At 41.2% G+C, this 19,310-nt stretch overlaps 1 protein-coding gene across 1 annotated transcript in view; it reads right to left on the reverse strand.

The window, feature by feature from the left end:
* Positions 1–1,567: 1,567 nt before the first annotated feature.
* Hadha (hydroxyacyl-CoA dehydrogenase trifunctional multienzyme complex subunit alpha) overlaps positions 1,568–19,310 on the reverse strand; it is a 41,267-nt gene continuing 23,524 nt past the window's right edge. The window contains exons 8-20 of the mRNA XM_076833177.2: positions 19,057–19,179; positions 18,510–18,628; positions 16,431–16,487; positions 14,670–14,779; positions 11,029–11,163; positions 8,870–9,041; positions 6,765–6,851; positions 4,932–5,072; positions 4,506–4,574; positions 3,720–3,915; positions 2,866–2,980; positions 2,178–2,323; positions 1,568–2,093 (exon numbers count right to left, since the gene is read on the reverse strand). Coding sequence (XP_076689292.2) covers positions 1,948–2,093; positions 2,178–2,323; positions 2,866–2,980; positions 3,720–3,915; positions 4,506–4,574; positions 4,932–5,072; positions 6,765–6,851; positions 8,870–9,041; positions 11,029–11,163; positions 14,670–14,779; positions 16,431–16,487; positions 18,510–18,628; positions 19,057–19,179 — 1,616 coding nt within the window. The 3' untranslated portion in view covers positions 1,568–1,947. The remainder of the gene's footprint in view (positions 2,094–2,177; positions 2,324–2,865; positions 2,981–3,719; positions 3,916–4,505; positions 4,575–4,931; positions 5,073–6,764; positions 6,852–8,869; positions 9,042–11,028; positions 11,164–14,669; positions 14,780–16,430; positions 16,488–18,509; positions 18,629–19,056; positions 19,180–19,310) is intronic.

Raw genomic sequence — 19,310 nt, forward strand, 5'->3', positions numbered from 1 at the left:
CACAGGAACAGAGACATTTGGTTTTCTCACAGATTTTTTTCATGAATCCTCAAGGACTAGTGAAATAAATGCTAGGCCCCTGGAGATTAATGCAAGTGGAATTCTGGGTGTCAACAGCTTTCTTTTGGAGGGTCACAATGACCAATGGGCACCATGCACATGCCTCCAGGCAGGAGATGGCTTTGGGATGGTGTGTGGATGTAGCCTATTCATATGTCCCCAGAGGCAGCTGGCAGCAGCCTTTACTCCCTTTTGCAAGCACCTCACCGGCTGCTACCCTACAAGAACCCGCCAACTCCTACTGATTGGACATAATTTACACCCACCTGGTGCTATTGATGGAAAAGACCCAGATGTCAAATCTGGGCTCAACTTCATCTTTTTGCATTATAGGCATCTGAGGCTCTCAGATCCCCACACACAGAAAGCTGTTCATGGGCTAGATGGCACACACCTGTAATTCCAGCAACTTGGGAGGCTGAGGCAGGAGGATCTCAAGTTCAAAGCCAGCATCAGCGACTTAGTGATGCCCCGGCTTTAAATAAATTATAAAAAGGGCTGGGGATGTGGCTCAGTGGTTAAGTGCCCCTGGGTTCCATCCCTGGTGCCAAAAAAAGAAAAGAATAAGAAACCTGTTCAAGGCCTTGGTACAGAGGATCAATTCTGTCTTCTACTGGTCATCCAGAAATCCCAACTCAAGAGATAACTGTTGTATGGTTTGCCTTCCTAGCAAATAGCAACCAGTGTTTAGTAGAGTTGAAGCTAAACTTCATACTTCCAGTCCCAACACCTGAGCTGGGACTAGGGAAATGCTTTAAGTACTTGCAAATGGAGCAGAGTGGGCAGTATCTGAGTTTAGAATGCACCGAGTGTTATGGGACTTGAATTAGGATTCTGCACACACTTGGTAACTCAGTGTGGATCTTTCTGCCAGACCCAGTTAGGAGCCCAACACTGTTTATCCAACTGGGCACTACTGCCAGAACACAAGTGTGAGAACCCAGTACACCAGGGACGGGGGTGGGGAGAGATGAGGTGATAGCAATGGGGGAGGCTGCGGTCTCTGCTGCTTCTCAGCCACCTCTCACCTCCATGCAGGCATCTTTCATCTTCCCTGGTGTGGGCCAGCACATGTAGGACTCCTGCATTGGAGAAATGTCATCTCCTCTGTTTAACTCTGACATTGCCACAAACATGCTGAGAAGCAATCATGCATGAGGCATACCAGGAAAGGAAACGGGTACCAGCATACAGTGAGGAGATCCAGTTTGTGGAAAGTCATACCTTTTGCATCCTGGCACACCATTCCTCTTATAATTCTGCTGCTCTCAGTACCCAGGGTCATTTCCCCTGTGAGCAGCCCTGCCAAAGCATTTAAGCAGTTAAGCTTAAATGGCTGTGGGCACAAAAAGTCCCACTTTCTGGTATCACAGTCTCTCTCAAGCAGATGCCCAGAACTCCCCCAGTACCCTCCTACTCCAAAGGGACAGGGCTTTATTCCAGCTCATGTCCTCAAGAAGGGCTTGAGCCAGAAGGGCAAAGACACAAGAAAAAGAACCAAACCAAGTGGGTGATAGTTTGGTTTTTACTGTTGTTCTGTTGGGCTGGGTACAGAAATGCCCTCGCCACCACTAGCCACCACTGGCCTCCTGGGAGGAACAGGCAACAAAAGTGGCTCTGGATGGCTCTTAGCTGCTGATTTGGGCTTCAGGGTTTAGAAAAGGAGCACAGTGGGTTCCACTTTCCAATATGAAGTATAAACTCTAATTCATAGTCAGACTTCACCAGGAAGGAGATGGTCAGAGCTGAAGGCACTTTAATTAAGGAGCAAACTCAAGGCCAGGCTTGGTTTTCCTTCTGCTTCCTGATACACCCAGATGGCACTTTTGAAGCAGCGCTGCTGGCAGCTGGGTTAGTGCACTGATGGAGCAGGGCGGGAGAGCCTGCTCACTGGTAGAACTTCTTACTGGGACTGTTGGCGTGGTCAATGAGCAGCTGGCATGGGGTGAACTGTTTTCCATAGGCAGCTTCATACTTCCGGAGCCGGTCCACTATCTTCTGAGCACCATATAGATCCACAAAACGGAAGGGACCTGGACAGAGAAACAGGACTTTATTGAAAGAGGCAGCAATGAGAGCACCAGGATGAAGGGAGACTTGCCAGCCTGCAGACAAACCTCCGAGACAAGGGGGGAAGCCAAGGCCAAAGACTGCTCCGATGTCTCCCTCTGCAGGTGTGGCCAAGATCCCTTCCTGTAGGCACAGCACTGCTTCATTCACAAATCTTGTCACCACACGGTACTGGATGTCTTCATCAGAGGAGCTGCCAACATGAAGAGACAGTTAGGCAGAGGAACAGGAAGGCAAGCAGAGCTGGGGTTGAGTACGAAGTGTGGGTGGGTACTGGGAGCCCTGTGGCCAGGCAGGACCAAACCTCTCATTCTGCAGAGAAGTCAGCCTGGGAGGCCCAGGCTTTCCCTTGGAAAAAAGGGGTGTTACTTGTCCTAAGTGATATGAAACTGAGCACCCATGAGGGTCTGGCACAAGGGGATAATCAAGTGCTCACAAGTGATAATCAAGAGCTGGGAGGATGAAGGAGCCAAGATGACCACCCTTCCAGCTGCTCTTTGGACCCTCCCAGGGAAGGCTAGTGCAGGCAGGGCCTCTGCCAGGCTCCACCCACTCTCACCTGATGTCTGCAAGACTGAGGGCATGTGTAAGGGCTTCATGCCTAGAAAGCCTGTGCCAGCTTCAGGAGCGTTCTCTCGGTTCAGGTGAGCATAAGGGAAATAGAACAGGGGCCAGGAAGCTTTGGGCTGTCAGAAATGTATGTTTCCTTGCCCTGAGCCACTCAAACTGACTTACACCTCGGGCTTAGCAGGAAGCCTCAGACTTGCAAAAATAGTATCCATGTCAGAATTCAAACTCTTATTCTTCGAGCCCTCCTGATAAATGTAAAAGCCTTTCCCAGATTTGCGACCTAAAAGAAGAAAAGAAGAGGCGCATCACCACTTGTTCTCCCAGCCCTGGCCACAAGTGCCTGTCTCTGCTACCTGCTGTAAAGCTCCAGTCTTTTCCGTGCATCCAGCTCACCCTGAAATTCTATCTTTATCAGAAGAGCTGACAGAGAAGGAAGGAAGATCTTGTGATTTCTGGAGCTTGGAAATCTGTATCTGCTTGAAAAGGCTGCTCAGGTGAGCTTTCATGTCCAGATACATAACACCAGGCCCCAGGAGGCAAGGCCTAGCAGAGATTTTGCTATTTCCACAGATGTAGCAGAGGTAGAACAGAAATGCCTCTTGGACCTGGTAGTGGCAGAGACCTAGAAGTCTAGACCTTTTTTTTTTTTTTTTTTGGTGGTACTAGGGATTGAACCCAGGGATGCTCTACCACTGAGCTATATCCTCAACCCTTTTTATTTTGAGACAGGGTCTTGCTAAGCTGCCTGGGCTGGTCTTGAATTTGTAATCCTCCTCCCTCAGCCTCCGAAAGCTGCTGAAATTACAGATGTGCACCACCACACCTGCTTTCTCTCTGTCTTTTGTCTGTAATTTATAGGCCTAAGTGCCCAGGAAATCATTTTTGAAACTCCCTATGACCAGGCTTAAGTGTTTAAGAAACACTCTTCCCTGTGGGCCTTCTGTGATTCTATGTTCTCAAGACCATGCTCAGAACTTTGTAACTAATGGTGCCAGTCATGTTTCCTTGTGCCTACTCACCCAGGAAGCCCTTGGACACCATCTGGTTCAGCAGCTCTGGGCTTCCACCTCCAAACCGCTCCCCAAAGGCTTTGCCCAGATCTTCTGCCACATGTTTCGCTACATCCACACCGACTTCATCCGCCAGGGTAGCAGCACCCACAGGAAAGCCAAAGCCTGTGGTCAGGGAATCCAGCTTCTTAGGGTCAACTCCTTCCTGAATAGGAAGTGAAGCAGGGGCCTCAGGGAAAGGCCATCGCAGATCCTTCCCCAACACACACACAGAACGACTCCTCTGGCTAGCCCCAGGCATAGCCTTGTGCAAAATTTCTCTGGGTTTTACCTGGCTATGCCCAGGACTGGCACTCCATGCAGGGAAGCACAGGTGGAAAGTGTGCAACTTCTTGATCTATAGCACTTGAAGGAAGTTTAGAGATGAACAAATTATCTACTTCCTTCCATGTTTGCAATTCTGAATCTCAATACTAAGAAGATGCAATAGGTGACAAGGCTGAGAGCACCATGACTGTAAAATACATTAGTATTGCCAAGGAGCAGTGCTGCAGAGCGCTGAGATTCCTGTTTGGGCAAGTGTCTAAGGGAGCAGAGTTCAAACTCTGCCCATTTACTGTGGCCTACATGACTTCCACTCCTGCACAGAGACGGTGGGTACAAAAGGGCCTCCTGAAGAAGCGGCAGGAGTTAGCGTACTCAGAGGAGCCTTGTACCTCCTGTTGACATCTTCAGTTTGGAGACCTGAGTGAAGGAGTGGAAGAGGCCTCAAATGCTCCACAAAGTAATACCCACCTGGAGGATTCGTATGACTTCAGACATCATGGGTGCAAGACACCTGGTGGTGTAGAAGCCAGGTCCATCCTGCAAGGGAAAGAAGGTGAACTCATTGTCTGCTTTTGACTGGAACTACTCATGTCCAAGAAGTCTTGCTTTCTCAGCTGTGATTTCAAAGTTTAAGGGAATTTAAAATCTCAATGAGAGTCCTTAATATTAAATTGCAAAGAAAGTTATTCTGGGATAGTCTGGCACAACGAATTGTTTCATGGTCACCTTCAAGGCCTGGAATGAGTGGGAGGATCCTGTCATATTCCAGAAACAACCAAGGGGACAGCATTATCTGAAACTGCTATATTTGCTCCAGAAAACAGTTATCAAATCTGGAGGTATAGGGAGTCCTTTTAGAACTTTCATATGTGTTGTAAAATCCCAGCTCCTCACCTTGACCACAATGATGACCTTCCCTTGCTTGAGACCAACTGCTACAGCAGAAGCAGTTGTGTTCTTGGATGTTTTCTCTGTTGTGATGATCTCTAGTAGCTGCATCTTGTCCACAGGAGAAAAGTAGTGCATACCAATCACCTGGCAAAGACAGCCAAAGCCAACAGATCTACAAATGCTGAGGAGGGAACCTGACACCTTCATTTTTTGTTAGAAAAATAATGGAGGGAAAGGTGAATATGATAAGGAATACTGCTGATAGTTAAGTCATGTAGTTCCATGGATTTCTGATGAGAGATACACTATGTTTAAGGTGAGCTAACCAGAATCCTCCTCTTCCATTTGTTTCTAAGGATATCTGTGTCTACCAACAATCAGTGCCAAAGTCACAGCTAAAGGCCAAACTATATTTACTGGGGAAGAATGGATGAAGATTCCACTTACAGTAATGATGATGATGGTTTAGGTGAGAGGTCCACATTTTATGGGGAAGGGACAGGCAGAAGCATTGGTTAATATGCTGGACTGTCAGAGATGTATTTGCATTTTACATAGATGAGTCTCACCACTAGGACTCTAAGCTTAAGAAACACTTCTGCACAATCCTATGCACCTGTAGACTCATTAAATCAGTGATTTTCACAGTGTAGTACCCAGATCCACCATCATGAATATCACCTATGAACACCAGAAGTATGGATTCCGAAGTCTAAGCCAGACCTACTGAATTAGAAAACTCTGAGGGTGTGGTCTGGATCTGTGTTTTAATGAATCTTCTCAATGATCCTGATGCATCCTACCATTTTATTTATTTTTGTGGCACTTGGGAGAGAACCCAGGGCCTCATGCACGCTGGGCAGGGACACTCTACTACTCCCCAGCCCTTTCTATTTTTTATTTTGAGACAGGGTTGCTCAGGCTGGCCCTGAGCTTGCGATTCTCCTGCTTCAATCTTCTGAGTAGCTGGAATGACAAGTGTGTGCTACCATACCCAGTCTTATGCTAACATTTAAAACCATCTCAGAAAGCTAACAATTTGATGGGCTTCAAAACAAAACTGTGCAAGAAGTCTAATTCATTAATTTACAGTTCTGCTTTCTCCCTCCACTTTAGTTACTAGTTACAACTAATAATACCTACTATTTTAATCCACTTATCATTTATTTCTAACATTTAATCCATTATAACTCTGTGAACTTGTCAAGTTATCTAGATGAGGAAAAAGGCATCATGAGGTTCAAATCAGTAGCTCAAGATCAGTTAGTAAATAGCAGGGAGGGATGCCATCACAGGTCAGCTGTCCCTGAAGCCTGACCACTGATCTTTATCAATTAAATGTTATCTACACTTATCAATCCAAAAGTTTCTTCTATACTCTGAACTGTTCTTTTACTTTGGTCTAAAATACTTAGGTGCTTCTGCACCAGCCTTTTCATGTCCTGGGCAGAAGGTCTAATCAAAGCCATGGGTAGACACAGGCCACCTTACCCCTATCAACCTATTCTAAACAATTACTAGACTGCTCTGAGGCCAAATGGATATTTTATTCTTATTTTAGGGCCTATCCTTCAATGTCTAATTAGAGGATAAAGGATGGTTTGAAAACCAATACCAATTAGGATGCAAATAACCAATGTGCGTATATTTAGTTGTACTTCACTTATTACTGTACCTTACATTGGTCATGGCCTAACTTTCCTGTGCCCAATTTTTGGGACTCACTCCTCCACTTCATAATCCACACTGTGATTTCTCTTATTTATATTCTAAGCCTTTCATCAGTGAGTCTGAAGCAGTAAAACATTTCAGGGTTTTTCTCTGTTCAGAGATTACCTTCTCAGGTCTTTTGCTGACAGCAGCAATTTCATTGATTGGGAGAGCAGATGTGTTACTGGCAAAGATACAGTGATCTGGAATCACCTGCAAGGGAAAAGCATTTAAGAATGTGTCACATAGGCCTGGAGATGACAGAGTCTGTAGCAAAGCTAAGAAGGGTCATGTGGGCCAGGCCCACCCTCTCACCATAAGGCTGAGACAACAAACAGCACTCACCCAGACATTTCAGATCACTCAGGCTTTTGTTTTGGGGAATGTGTTGACCTTATTCTTTCTCCTGTTCAGTCTAGATATGGTCTATCATTAGGTCCTGACCTGGAGAGTATATCTCAGCAGTTGAATAAATAAGATGTCTTAGATGCAGGCTGCTGGTAGCTCAGTGGCACAACACTTGTTTTGCATGTGTAAGGCCCTGGGTTCAATCCCTAGCATCTCAAAAGAAAAGAAAAATCCTTAGATACTAACAAGATGGCCTTAAATCAAATTTCATTTATTTGAAGACTCAGCATGGATTCAACACCTCTTCTTATTGGGATCTGTCCTCAAGTCTGAAAGCTTATGACACCCTCTACTCCTGCCTTGACCTTTAAAAAAATGAGACATACATGCATGCCTAGCTCATTTTTTTATAGTGTATTAATAAAAAGTGGTATATCACTACAATTATATCCACAGTACATGAACACTGTGGACTTTATTAGCCTGGAGGATAATCTCTAACACAGCATTCTGTCTCTGATCCAAACTTATTCTTTTTTTTTTTTTTTTTTTTAATATTATTTTAGTTGTAAATGGACTCAATTCTTTATTTTATTTGTTTATTTTTATGTGGTGCTGAGGATTGAACCAGGGCCTTATATGTGCAAGGCAAGTGCTCTACTGCTAGCCACAGCCCCATCCTCCAACTTATTCTTGTTTTAATTCAAATGCTTGGGTGAAAAACATGGACGATGCAACTGTTAAATTTGCACAAGTCTGGGATAGGCAGGATCCAAATATCAGAGATGAGAATTAAGGCTGCAGATAGGTTAACATACCAAAAAGATGAGTATAAAATAAGATCAATTATGACAGAGATAAAGATAAAGTATTGCATTAAGATTCAAAAAAGGGAAAAGAAAAAGAAAGAACTCTATAGGCACATGAGGGAAAAGACCTGGGTTGGCAGTAAACATGTGATAAAGATCCCATGATTTTAGTTAATTGAAAGTGGAATGAGACTTGACTGTATGGCATGACTAAGTGAGCAGTCTCAAAATGTGTCATTAGTGTCAAGTACTGGTGGAAAAATCCTCTAGGAAGAGCAAACTAATGTCTCCAAAATGGCTGGCAACAGTCTCAATTTGTAGTGTAATGGTTACCACTCTCGCCTCACACAAAAATGGCTGACAACAATTCTTCCTCTCCTGGGACATGCTTAGCTGTGGTCCTGCCTCATGCCCAGATTACTGCCATCTCTCTCTTTCTAGGCTCTTTCTTGATACCACCACCAAGGACTCCTATTACTCATGTCATCCTGTCTCAGAGCACTTGGGAGGAGGACCAGAGTAGCATTTTCATGAACATGCATTTGACTCCTGCCTGGAGTCCTTTGCTGCCTAGAAGAAATTTGGTTATCACTTGCAGCCAACCAAAATCTCAAAAACATCTGGCTATATAATTCCATCAAGTTATTTGTATTTTGAGTGATGATCTCTCCTCATAAATAAAGCCAATGAACCCTGTGTTTAGGTTAATAAGCTATTTAATTTTCTTCCCTTATGATTTAGATCTGACCTTTCTATCATAGAGAGTTCCTGAGCTCACACAAAAACTTATGTTTAGGGGCTGGGGTTATGGCTCAGTGGTGGAGTGCTTGCCTAGCACATGCGAGGCACTGGTTTTGATCCTCAAACCACATAAAAATAAATAAATAAAGTTGTTAGTCCATATACTGCTAAAAACATTTTTTAAAAAACCAATAAAAAAACAAAAAAACCCTTATGTTTGGAAACAAATAGTGCTGTATAGAGAACCACGAGTTTCCCACTAGTTCTTTAAAAATCCCTCAGTTTCCCCCACTCATTCCACTAGGATCCAAATGTGTCAAGCCTCTTACTTACTGCTTCTACTTCCTTTAGTACTTTGTGCTTAACACTGAGGTCCTCAAAAACAGCTTCAATCACCATGTCAACCTTTTCAAAACCCTGGTAATCAAGTTGCCCAATCAAGTTGCTGAAGATGGAATCCCTTTCAAATGATGTTAGAGCTTTCTTCTTCACTTTGTCGTTTAATCTAGACAAAAAGAAAGGAGAGTGGCATTTATTGAGTGTCCACGGGCTACAGTGTCACTGTGTGTTTTTTACAGCTCTGTGAAGGAGTTATTTTATTACCCCCATCTTGAGGGGTAATAGCTCAAAGAGGTTCGGAGCTTCTTTTATGGCTAGTTAAGATAAGGTAGCTTTCAAAAACCAGCTGACCCCCAAGTGCATATACTTTCAATACAAAATAACCTCTAAATGCCCAACTTACATTAACTGTATCCCTCATAAAACAGTTCAATTTGACAGGAGGAGTAAATAAGTCAAATATGAGAATGGCAGAACAGAAGAGCAACCGTTCTAATTCTCTAACTAAACCACCTGGTTGTCACACTGGTTGTCATCACTCACAGTGTTCTCGACCTGTAATCTTCTAGAGGAAGCCTTAGATGGTTCTCTTCAATCCCCTTCTCGCTCAGCACCTAGTAGCTCACTGCATTTATCACATAAAACATTAACTTAAGGTTTCTTCCTTTCCAAAGGCAGCTACAAAGGATTCCTGCTACTCAGTGTATTTTATTGCCAATGAAAACAGACTCTTTTAGATTTATTCTAACCACACATTCATAATAAATAACCTAGAGCTTTCCTCTACTGAAGTATAAAGCTAAATTCCATTCACCAATTTCTGTAACCAACAGAAAAACAAAGCCACAGATAAGTTAAAAGAAATATCAAATTAAGATCTTGAAAGTATGGGCTCAAACCTGTTGGTTTCGTTTCATTTCTTTCTTCCTTTTTATCACTAAACCATATCCCCAGCCCTTACTGCCAATAAATTGGGAGGGGACAGGAATGATGTCCCAAGTCACTTGCATGGTGAGTGAGCCTTGTCAGAACCTGAGGTTTCTGAGATGAAAAGTAAAGCTGGGATGGCTGTACCCAGACAGGTCACAGAAAGAAGCTATCATAGAGCAACAATTTCTCTTTTTGGTGACTGTATTAAATGCTGTGTGGGGATGCTTGTTTACAAGTTTCAGAGAAATGCTGCTATTTCTCTAGCATACACCATTTTTTTTGTGTGGGGGGGGTCAGAATCTTTTATTACAATTTCTTTTTATCTTACAATAAGCTCCCAACATTACTAAACCTATCAGGTCCTAGCATTAGGGTAGCAGCGTATGAACTCCTGTACAAACATTAACAATGTGCTTCAGCTACATAAATCCATTTAAGAAACAAAAAAAGCTCACTCAGCTTAAAGTCACTAGCAGGACGGTCTAAGTGCAGCCAGCTTGTCTATCATGCTTGAGCAGCACACAGTGCTGAGACCAACCCCAGGTTGGCCAAGCTGCTGCTGCATATCCCCTCAGCAAAACTGGCGGTATGTGTGTGGGGTGAGCGGGCAGGTAGGGAGGGGGAGAATAAGCCACCCTTGTCAATTCAGAGTAAGACCGAGGCACAGTCTGCAAAGCCTCAGCTGTTATGGACTCAGCAGGAAATGGCTTCGCCTTGTCATGACAGTCAAGAAAGACAAGGCCCAAGAGTCTCAACTGGCCTTTACCTGCAGTTACTGCACATTCCCTCACACCCAGCCTCAGCCCTCTCAACAGAGATACTGTCCTGCTGGTTTAGGAAGCCATTACACAACAGCAACTACATGCAAACTGCAGTAAAATCCACAGGCCTGAGGATTTCTAGTCTGACACCAAAGCATAAGACAAACGGCATTTAAAAATACCAACTAACCAAGAAAACAAAACAAACAAAACATCTACTGGAAAAGGTTTTCCCTTCGGCACTCAAAAGACTACAGATTCCAGCAATGTTAAAGTTCATGCTACCTTGAAGTGCAAAAAGGAATTAATGTTTCTAAAAATCAAAGAAAATGTAACTTAACTATGGAGTATCACCGTGTTCAGGGCAAAGGAATCTCTGATGGCAAACCATACCCCCAAACCAAGATACCAAAAACCCCATAAAACATTTTTACTCCTGGCAGAAACAGAGAGCAGCCTTACCCTTTGAACACTTGTTGCTGTCCCCGTCCCAGTCCAGCTACCGTAGTGTCTTTAAGAAGGGTCTTCAGCCCCTTGTCCACGGAGACTTGGGCGATGCCAGCTCCCATAAGCCCTGCACCAAGAATACCTAAATGCCTGAAAGCAAAGGATGAAATGATTCTGGGAAAGAACTCTTACTTGTTTCAATAAAAGTGGGAGGTTGCCCAAGTTATCATCCAATAAACTAACTCAAGCAGGCAACTATGAGGTGCTTTAAAAAATTTTTATCTATACAAATACAGTTTTAATAAATAATTGATTTTTAAAGTGAAATGCAAACATCCTTTGGGTCTAAAAGAACAGGTCCTCCCAGAATTACACTAATTCCCAATAGTGCATGAAGATCATGGAAAATGACACCACCCCTCCTAAGCCTAAAACCAACATGGATATTTTAGTTTTCTGAACAAAGGCCAGCTGGCAGTGACATGTCTGAAGACTAACTATTTTTTACTTATTAAGCAGTGATTTGTTAGTGATTTTACCATTTTCCAGCCGTCTTTCATTTCTCCTGATATCCGGGCCTCTCTTCCCCTCACCTGGATGAGTTTTGAAGATCTCAAAACTCAGCTAAAAGTCACTAGTTGATCCAGGTCCTCCCCTCTCCGGTGCCTCTACAGGTGCACATCCCTACCTTTTCACCCCTGATTCTTCTTGAACTTGTTAGGACCACTTGATTCATTCCAGTGTATTCTGTAGTGGCTTCATGTACAAGCTCACTGTTTCCTCAAATAAATTCTAAGCTTTCTGAAGACCAGAAATCATATGTGATCATTTTTAGTTCTCCATAGTTCTGGAACAATATGCCATATTACCACAGTAAATAACTTAAAAAAATTAAAGAAATACTTCCTTCATTAAAGAACCCTAGATTTATAGTTCTGTAGATGTAAATTAGAGGTGAAATGAGGGGTAAAGTTTCATTCCTAACCATTCTGGTTATAATGTTAGAAAGTTATACTGGAGGGCTGAGGCCGTAGCTCAGTTGGCAGAGCACTTGCCTAGCATGTGTGAGGCCCTGGGTTTGATCCTTAGCACCACATAAAAATAAACAAAGACATGCTGCCCATCTATGACTAAAAAAAAAAAAAAATCATATTCAAGTCTGAAAAGGAAGACTAACTTCAAATCCAGGAAGCATCTCCTAAAATTTCAAAATTTATCTACTATCTTTTTCTTCAGTTCTTTCTCAAATTAGGTCAACTCTTAGATCATCCTGTTTTTTCTATCCGTTTAATTTTGAGTTTTTGAATTTTTGATTCAAGGTGATTTCTGTCTTAACTACAAGTGCTTATTTAAGGATATTTAATTCAAGTTTGGGAATTTTCTGGTATAATGTTTTTCTTCATTGTGATTGGGAGGGTAATGTTCATAAGCTTAAGTGCTTTGATTTTCACTCATTTTCTATTTTTTCCTTACATTAGCTTTAATGGATGATGCCTCTCTTTTTGTATAGTTCGTACAAAATACATAATGTACCTAAATATAACAATAAGAGTAATATGCAGACAAGAATAGCAGTGTGAACTGGCATGCTAGGTTTTTTATATTACCAAGTGTATTATAAAGTGCCTGTCTGCCTTTCCTTCTCTCTCTTTCTCTACTGAGGACTGAACCCAGTGGCCACAACCCACTGACTACATCCTTAGCCCTTTCTATTTTGAGACAAGGTCTTGTTAAGTTGCCAGAGCTGGCCTTGAACTTCTGATCTGCTTACCAAGTAACTGGGATTACAGGTGTGTGCCACTGCGCCTGGCTGGAAGTACAGTTTCTTTAATTGACAACATTGTGTACATGGAGGGATGGGGGTGAAGATATTAGGTAGGGTCAATTCTTAACATTTTTGTTTTGTCCTTCCTTTCTTTCTTGTCACAATAAAGTCCCCCTCTTAGAGCTTAGCAATACTCAAAGAACAAATAAAATAATAATAATAAGGTCAAAACTTTTTATATAATTTTAAAAATTGTTGCGGATGAACACTAAATTCAGTCCAATCTTTGACTATCACTTGAACCTTCTGGGAGTGCTGTAAGACTTTACCATGTACTTAAATTGTGTTTGTACAATATAATAAACACTGAGCTCCCATTAAAAAAAAAAAAAAAAGAAGAAGTTAGCAATACTCTGCCTTCTGTTTATGCTGTACATGAGGAATAGGGCTTGTTTTCCTCATTAATCTGTTTAATCTTTAGAGAACGTGTGAAAATGTGTATTGTTTTTTCTTTTTCTTTCTTTGGTACTAGGGATTGAACTCAGGTGCACTTGAGCACTGACCAGATCCCCAGCCCTATTTTGTATTTTATTTAGAGACAGGGTCCCACTGAGTTGCTTAGTGCCTTGCTTTTACTGAGGCTGGTTTTGAACTTATAATCCTCCTGCTTCAATCTTTCAAGCCACTGGGACTATAGGCATGAGCTACCGTGTCCGGTTGAAAAGGTGTATTTTTAAGTGGCCATCATTATACTACTGCAACATAAGAGTAATTTGCCAGACCATTAAATAAAAGGTACTGTTACTCTTAGGTAACAAACACAATTGGTCTGATACCAATCAGTAAGTGTGCTGGAGAAGGATTTTAAGGTTGTATTTCAGATATTATTTGGAAATCAGCCCTCCTGGCTAGAATCTTATCTGTCTCACCCAGCTTCTTTTCTACTTTATCTTCTAATTTAGGTGTTATCTCATTAAAGGTGAGCTGAAGAAGAAGGAAGGAACTTTAGTTGCTTCTCTTCGATCCCTCATTGAAATTCAGCTAGAACAGGATTTTCAAGATCAGTACTGCTACTGTTTTGGGTTAAGTAAGTCATGCGATAGAGGCCATTCTGTGCCTTGTAAGGTATTTAGCAGTATCCCTAGCCTCTAACCATTACATATCAGTAACATCTCTTCCTCCCCAGTGGTGATTACCAAATGTAATCAAATGTCTCCTGGAGTGGATTCTCAGGTTGAGAAGCCCTGAGCTAAGGTAGGGACACATTAAATAGAAGATGCTGAAAAGCAGCATAACATTAAAAAAAAAAAGGATTATGATGAGTACACCGGAAACAGGCAAATACAATCTCACTGCTTAAGTTGTAAGATAAAAGAAGCAGAAGATTTTATTTTATTTTATTTTTGTGGTGCTGGGGATTGAATCCAGGGCCTTGGGCATGTAAGACTAGCACTCTACCAATTGAGCTATATTCCCAGCCCAGAAGCAGAAGGTTTTAACAATGATAATGATGCTTTATATTTTTTAATGAGGAAGAAGTGAATTCCCAGAGACGGCATCTCAGGTCAGAGAGACAGAAAAGACCATTGAAGGATACAGAGTACATTCAGGAAGGGGGATCTAAATTGGATTTCTCAGGGACATTAATATCTAAGACAAGGAAGTGATTGATAGTATTGTGGAAAAATACTATAGGAACAGAGAAAACTCAGAACAGGCAGAACTTTGAAAGACAAAATGCTCTTGGAGTAAATAAAGGCTCTAATGTGCTCAGATAGGAGAGCTTGAGGGCAAGACCAAATTAACACATAAACCTAGTTTTGCAGATCTTCAAAAACATCTGTAAGCTTGCACACAGTAAGGTTCACCACGGCTTCTAAGTTTAACTTACTTAACATCCTTCTGTGGGGCTCCAAATTTATTTTTCTTGCACAGGACTTGGCCATGATATAGTCCCACCAAGGCTTTTGATTCTTTGGTCAATGCCAGCTCTCCAAATTTCTGAAAAGTAAAGAACAAGAAAAGGTAGAAATTTACAGTCTGAGTGACTTGGATTCCTTTGGTTTGTTTTTCTCTGCAGAGCACAGTTGGTATTCATAACACTTCGGTTTCCCAGGGGTGTTCAGGAGACTCAGTGGTGGCTATGCTGTCTCCCACTGATTTTTTTTTTAGATGTTGATGAACCTTTATTTTGTTCATTTATTTATATGTGGTGCTGAGAATTTAACCCAGTGCCTCACACATGCTAGGAAAGTGCTCTATCACTGAGCCACAACCCTAGCCCCGATTTTTTTTTAAATCCTCATCTGCAGCATGTTCTGACTAATGCTTTCAAACAAAATGCTATTCCTTCTAGTTACGATTTCATTATGGAGAGCAAGTTCAAACATCTGTAGACCACCAGTATTTTTTCAGCATCAACTTAGCTCTTGGATTCTTTTTTTCTAATATTTATTTTTAGTTATAGGTGGACACAATATCTTTACTTTATTTTTACATGGTGCTGAGGATCAAACCCAGTGCCTCACACATGTTAGGCAAGCACTCTGCCTCTGAGTCACAACCCCAACCCCTAGCTCTTGGATTCTTTAAAGCAGAGATGTAGTATTTTTTGTCACAAAACTATGTCTCAGAGCCAAACAGGCCTTCACAAATGTCTCCAACTGCTTTATTCGTGTTGGGAAGAAGAGGCCCAGACATATGAACTGACTCTGCTGTTTAAAGCCATACTACCTCAAAATGGCAGAAATGGAACTTGACTCCTAAGTCAACTCCTAACTCTCTAGTTCTTTTTCCACAATATTAGGCTGCCCTGCAAGATACCTACCACCACTTTAAAAAGTATATCAATTTAGGGGTTAATAGCATAATATTTAGAGTCAGGGTTTGACACAATTGGGTTTGAGTACTGGCTCTGAAAAATGGCATAGGCTTATAATCCCAGCCAGGCAGAAGACAGAGATAGGAAGATCTCAAGTTCAAGGCCAACCTCAGCAGTTTAGTGAGACCCTTAGGAACTTATTAGCAAGACCCTGTACCTGTGCTACTGTACCCAGCCTACCTTTGTCTTTCACTGGGTATGAGACATTTCTTTTCATTTTGTAATAACCAAAAAGAAGCTGGGCTTCAACATTTCATCTCTAGGTCCTAACAGGTACTCTTATCAATGTATTCATTTTGCCACAACAAATCAGCTCAAATTCAGAACAAAACTATTCAAGTGCTGGGCATGGTGGTGCATGCCTGTGATCCTAGCTACCAGAAGGCTGAGGCAGGAGGATCACAAATTGGAGGTCAGCCTGGGCAACTTAGCAAAACCATCTGGAAAAAAAAAAAAAAGGTAGAGTACCCCTGGGTTCAATTCTCACTACCACAAAACAAACAAAACACAAAAAATTGTCCAAGATTCATTCTGAAATGGTTATAACTCTGCTGCTATTCCTTCTAGTTATGATTTCATTATGGAGAGCAAGTTCAAACATCTGCAGACCACCAGTATTTTCTTAGCATCAACTTGTTCACTGAGAAATGACAACCACTGAAGAAAAAGATATATTAGGCTTTGAATATTTATTTTCCTACTTTAAACAGAGTATTGGATCTTTGGTTTCCCTGCAATAAGTAATAAAAAATTGGAAGGAATGAACTTTACCTGTGATTCAGCAAGATAACCAGCTTCATTCCCTTGCTCAAGTCCAGTTTTTACAACCTAAAAAACACAGAAAGCACTTGTTCAGTGTTGGAATAGACTAGTGAGATGTCCAATAATGCTTAATAAAATTGCCAGTATTGGTAGGCTTTTCCAAGAATAGGTCAAAAATCTAGATTTATGGGAAAGTACAGGACTGAGTGCCTAGCTGCTCTAGACTGGCTGAACTCTCCATCTTTGAGGCTACTGATGAACCTGGCATGAAGTCGAGAAGGAAAGAGAGCTTCCCTTACTTTTACAAATGTAGGCAGACACTCAACTTCTACTCTCAGCCCTTCTCTCTTTATGCTTTCTTCCTCCAATGCATTATCTAGTTTATCACATTCATATGAACTCTATGAAATTCTACTTCACACTGGGGTAAGAGCTCTCCTAAGTACAATGGCAAATACAGAAGATGAAGAAATGACCCTGAACCCAATCACCATCATTTATGGGAGCGACAAAATTAAAACAACAAACTAAATCCATATTCCTAATCCTGACTTCTGTCTAAACCATTCTTTGAATTTCCCATAACATCTAAATTTAACACATCAAAATTTAATTTATAATTCCTCTTTGCAAGTTTCTTATTACTTCTGTAGTTTTTAACTTTTACTGTTACATCTCAGGGTCTTACTCAAACTTAAAGCCTAACCTACCAAGATACTTGGCTAATTCTCTACTACAATATAGTAGAGAATGCTTTACATTCTCTCTCTCAACATTGATTTTTACCCACTACTGTGAAAACAGCTTTTTATAATTTATGGAACAAAGGTAAAATTTGTCAATTCATAATTGCCAACATTCTAAAATCCAGTTTCAAGTTACCTTTCTTCAGATATTTCACTTCTCACCTTTAAAAGCTGGTTTCATTAAATGCTCGTTAAAGAGGCTCTCATTTTCTAGCTCCCAAGATTGTTCAAAATGCCCAATCCACCTGACACAACTTTCCCTTCACCTACCCGCCACTCATTTTTTAGGGCTCAGGTCAGAGCCCTTCCTCATCTCTCTGGCTCACAGTGATTGCTCCTTCCCATGTGTACTTAGTGTCCTCTTGATACCTACCATTACTCTTGAGCTGCCTTATGTCTCTTCCACAGCTATCTGCCTCCCCACATGTATATGTTTAATCTCCCTCACCCAGATTGTGAGATGAATATAGGTATGGGATCATATTTCACATTTTATTTTATTTTTCTGCAGTTTTGGGGACTGAATCTGGGGCCTTGTGCATGCTAGGCAAATATTCTACCAGTGAGCTATACCCAGCCTGTGCTTCATATTTTATGTAATTTGGTGCCTTCTGCTCAAAATATACTTGTTGACTGACTCATTCTCCCATTGTGAAAGTCTTCAATTATATGCTCTCTTAATCCTCTTAGACTTTTTAGATAAAAGAGTTCTAAATTTCAAAGTCTACCTTAGACGGGTTTTTTAATCTTGTGACCATTTTAATTATTCTCTTGGATCTTTTTTACATAACATTTTCCTTAATAATTATAGCAATGGGGAACCAGGCACAGTGATGCATGTATATAATCTTTAGCAAGACCCTGTCTCAAAATAAAACATAAAAAGGGCTGGGGATGTGGCTCAATGGTTAAGTACTCCTGGGTTCAATCCTGGTACCAAAAAAAAAAGTGATGGGAAGTCTCTGAGGAATTTTAGGTACTGATAGTAGTTCTGACTAAGGATAGAATGACCATCACTTTTGTGTCAACTACCTCATAATTCATGTATAATATTTTACTGGCCTTGTTTTACTGACAAGACTTAGGATTCTTTTCTGCTTTCCTGATTTCTTACTCACAGATTTAAACTCATCAACCGAGGAGCATATCTAACACTGTTTTCCCAAAATACTTCATTTTATGACTCCTTCTAGCTTGTCACGTTCTTCCCTTACTGTGTAAGTATTTTAATAGCAGACTTAAGAACTTCAGTACTGACATCTGTGGTCCAAAATGGCAATGTATGTTCTCTATAAAGAGAGAAAATATGAGAAAGTTAAGAGTACAGGTGAAGAAGACTCACATCAATTATTTTCAGAGGGGCAGGATAAAGGCCTTTGGTCTGCTTTCGCACTTTTTCTTCCACGGTTTTGTAGATCTGTCGTCTAACAAATGGAATAGTCATGGCGTATGCTGTCAGTTCTGTAAGGTAAAAATGCTTTTAGATACTTTTGCAAAAAGTCTAGCTCCCTTGTTAGTTTGTCCTGTACACTCCATGAAAATGTAGTAATTCTAGCTACTTTGAAAGAACTATTCTTTAAACACATGATCTAAACATGCCTTAATTACTTGATAAATGTTAAAGCTTGGCCTTGGGTACAGGCATGTTTATTACACTATTATAGTATCTACTTTTAATATTTAAAATTTTCTTATTTATTTATTTATTTTAAAGGCTTTAACTGACAATTTTAAACTTGTCTCTAGAGCAGAGCCATGAAATCCTTTAAGGTTAACTTTACATTTACAGTAAATAATGTACTTGACTTCTTTTTCATTCTGAATCTACAGCAAATAAAATAAATGCCCAGGGAGGAAGTTTTGCCTTTGTTCTTTACAAAGATACTCACTTTCCATCAATCCCTTGTTTCTCTTAGGAGAGATCTTCTTATCAACTAGTCCATTGGCAAAAGTAACTGCTACTTCTTCTAGGTATTCAATTGTCCGTTCCTGTGGAGGTTTTATTCCTGGTCCTGTAAAAGTGAACACAATAGGCTGGAGTGCAAGAGGATTTAGATGAGTCCCAGCTAGGGAAACACCTAGGCATGCCAAAGCCAAAGGCTCCAGCACAGAATGACATTTTAGACCAGAGACTAGTAGGTGG

This window comes from Callospermophilus lateralis, chromosome 14, assembly GCF_048772815.1.
Source record: "Callospermophilus lateralis isolate mCalLat2 chromosome 14, mCalLat2.hap1, whole genome shotgun sequence".
NCBI lineage: Eukaryota > Metazoa > Chordata > Mammalia > Rodentia > Sciuridae > Callospermophilus > Callospermophilus lateralis.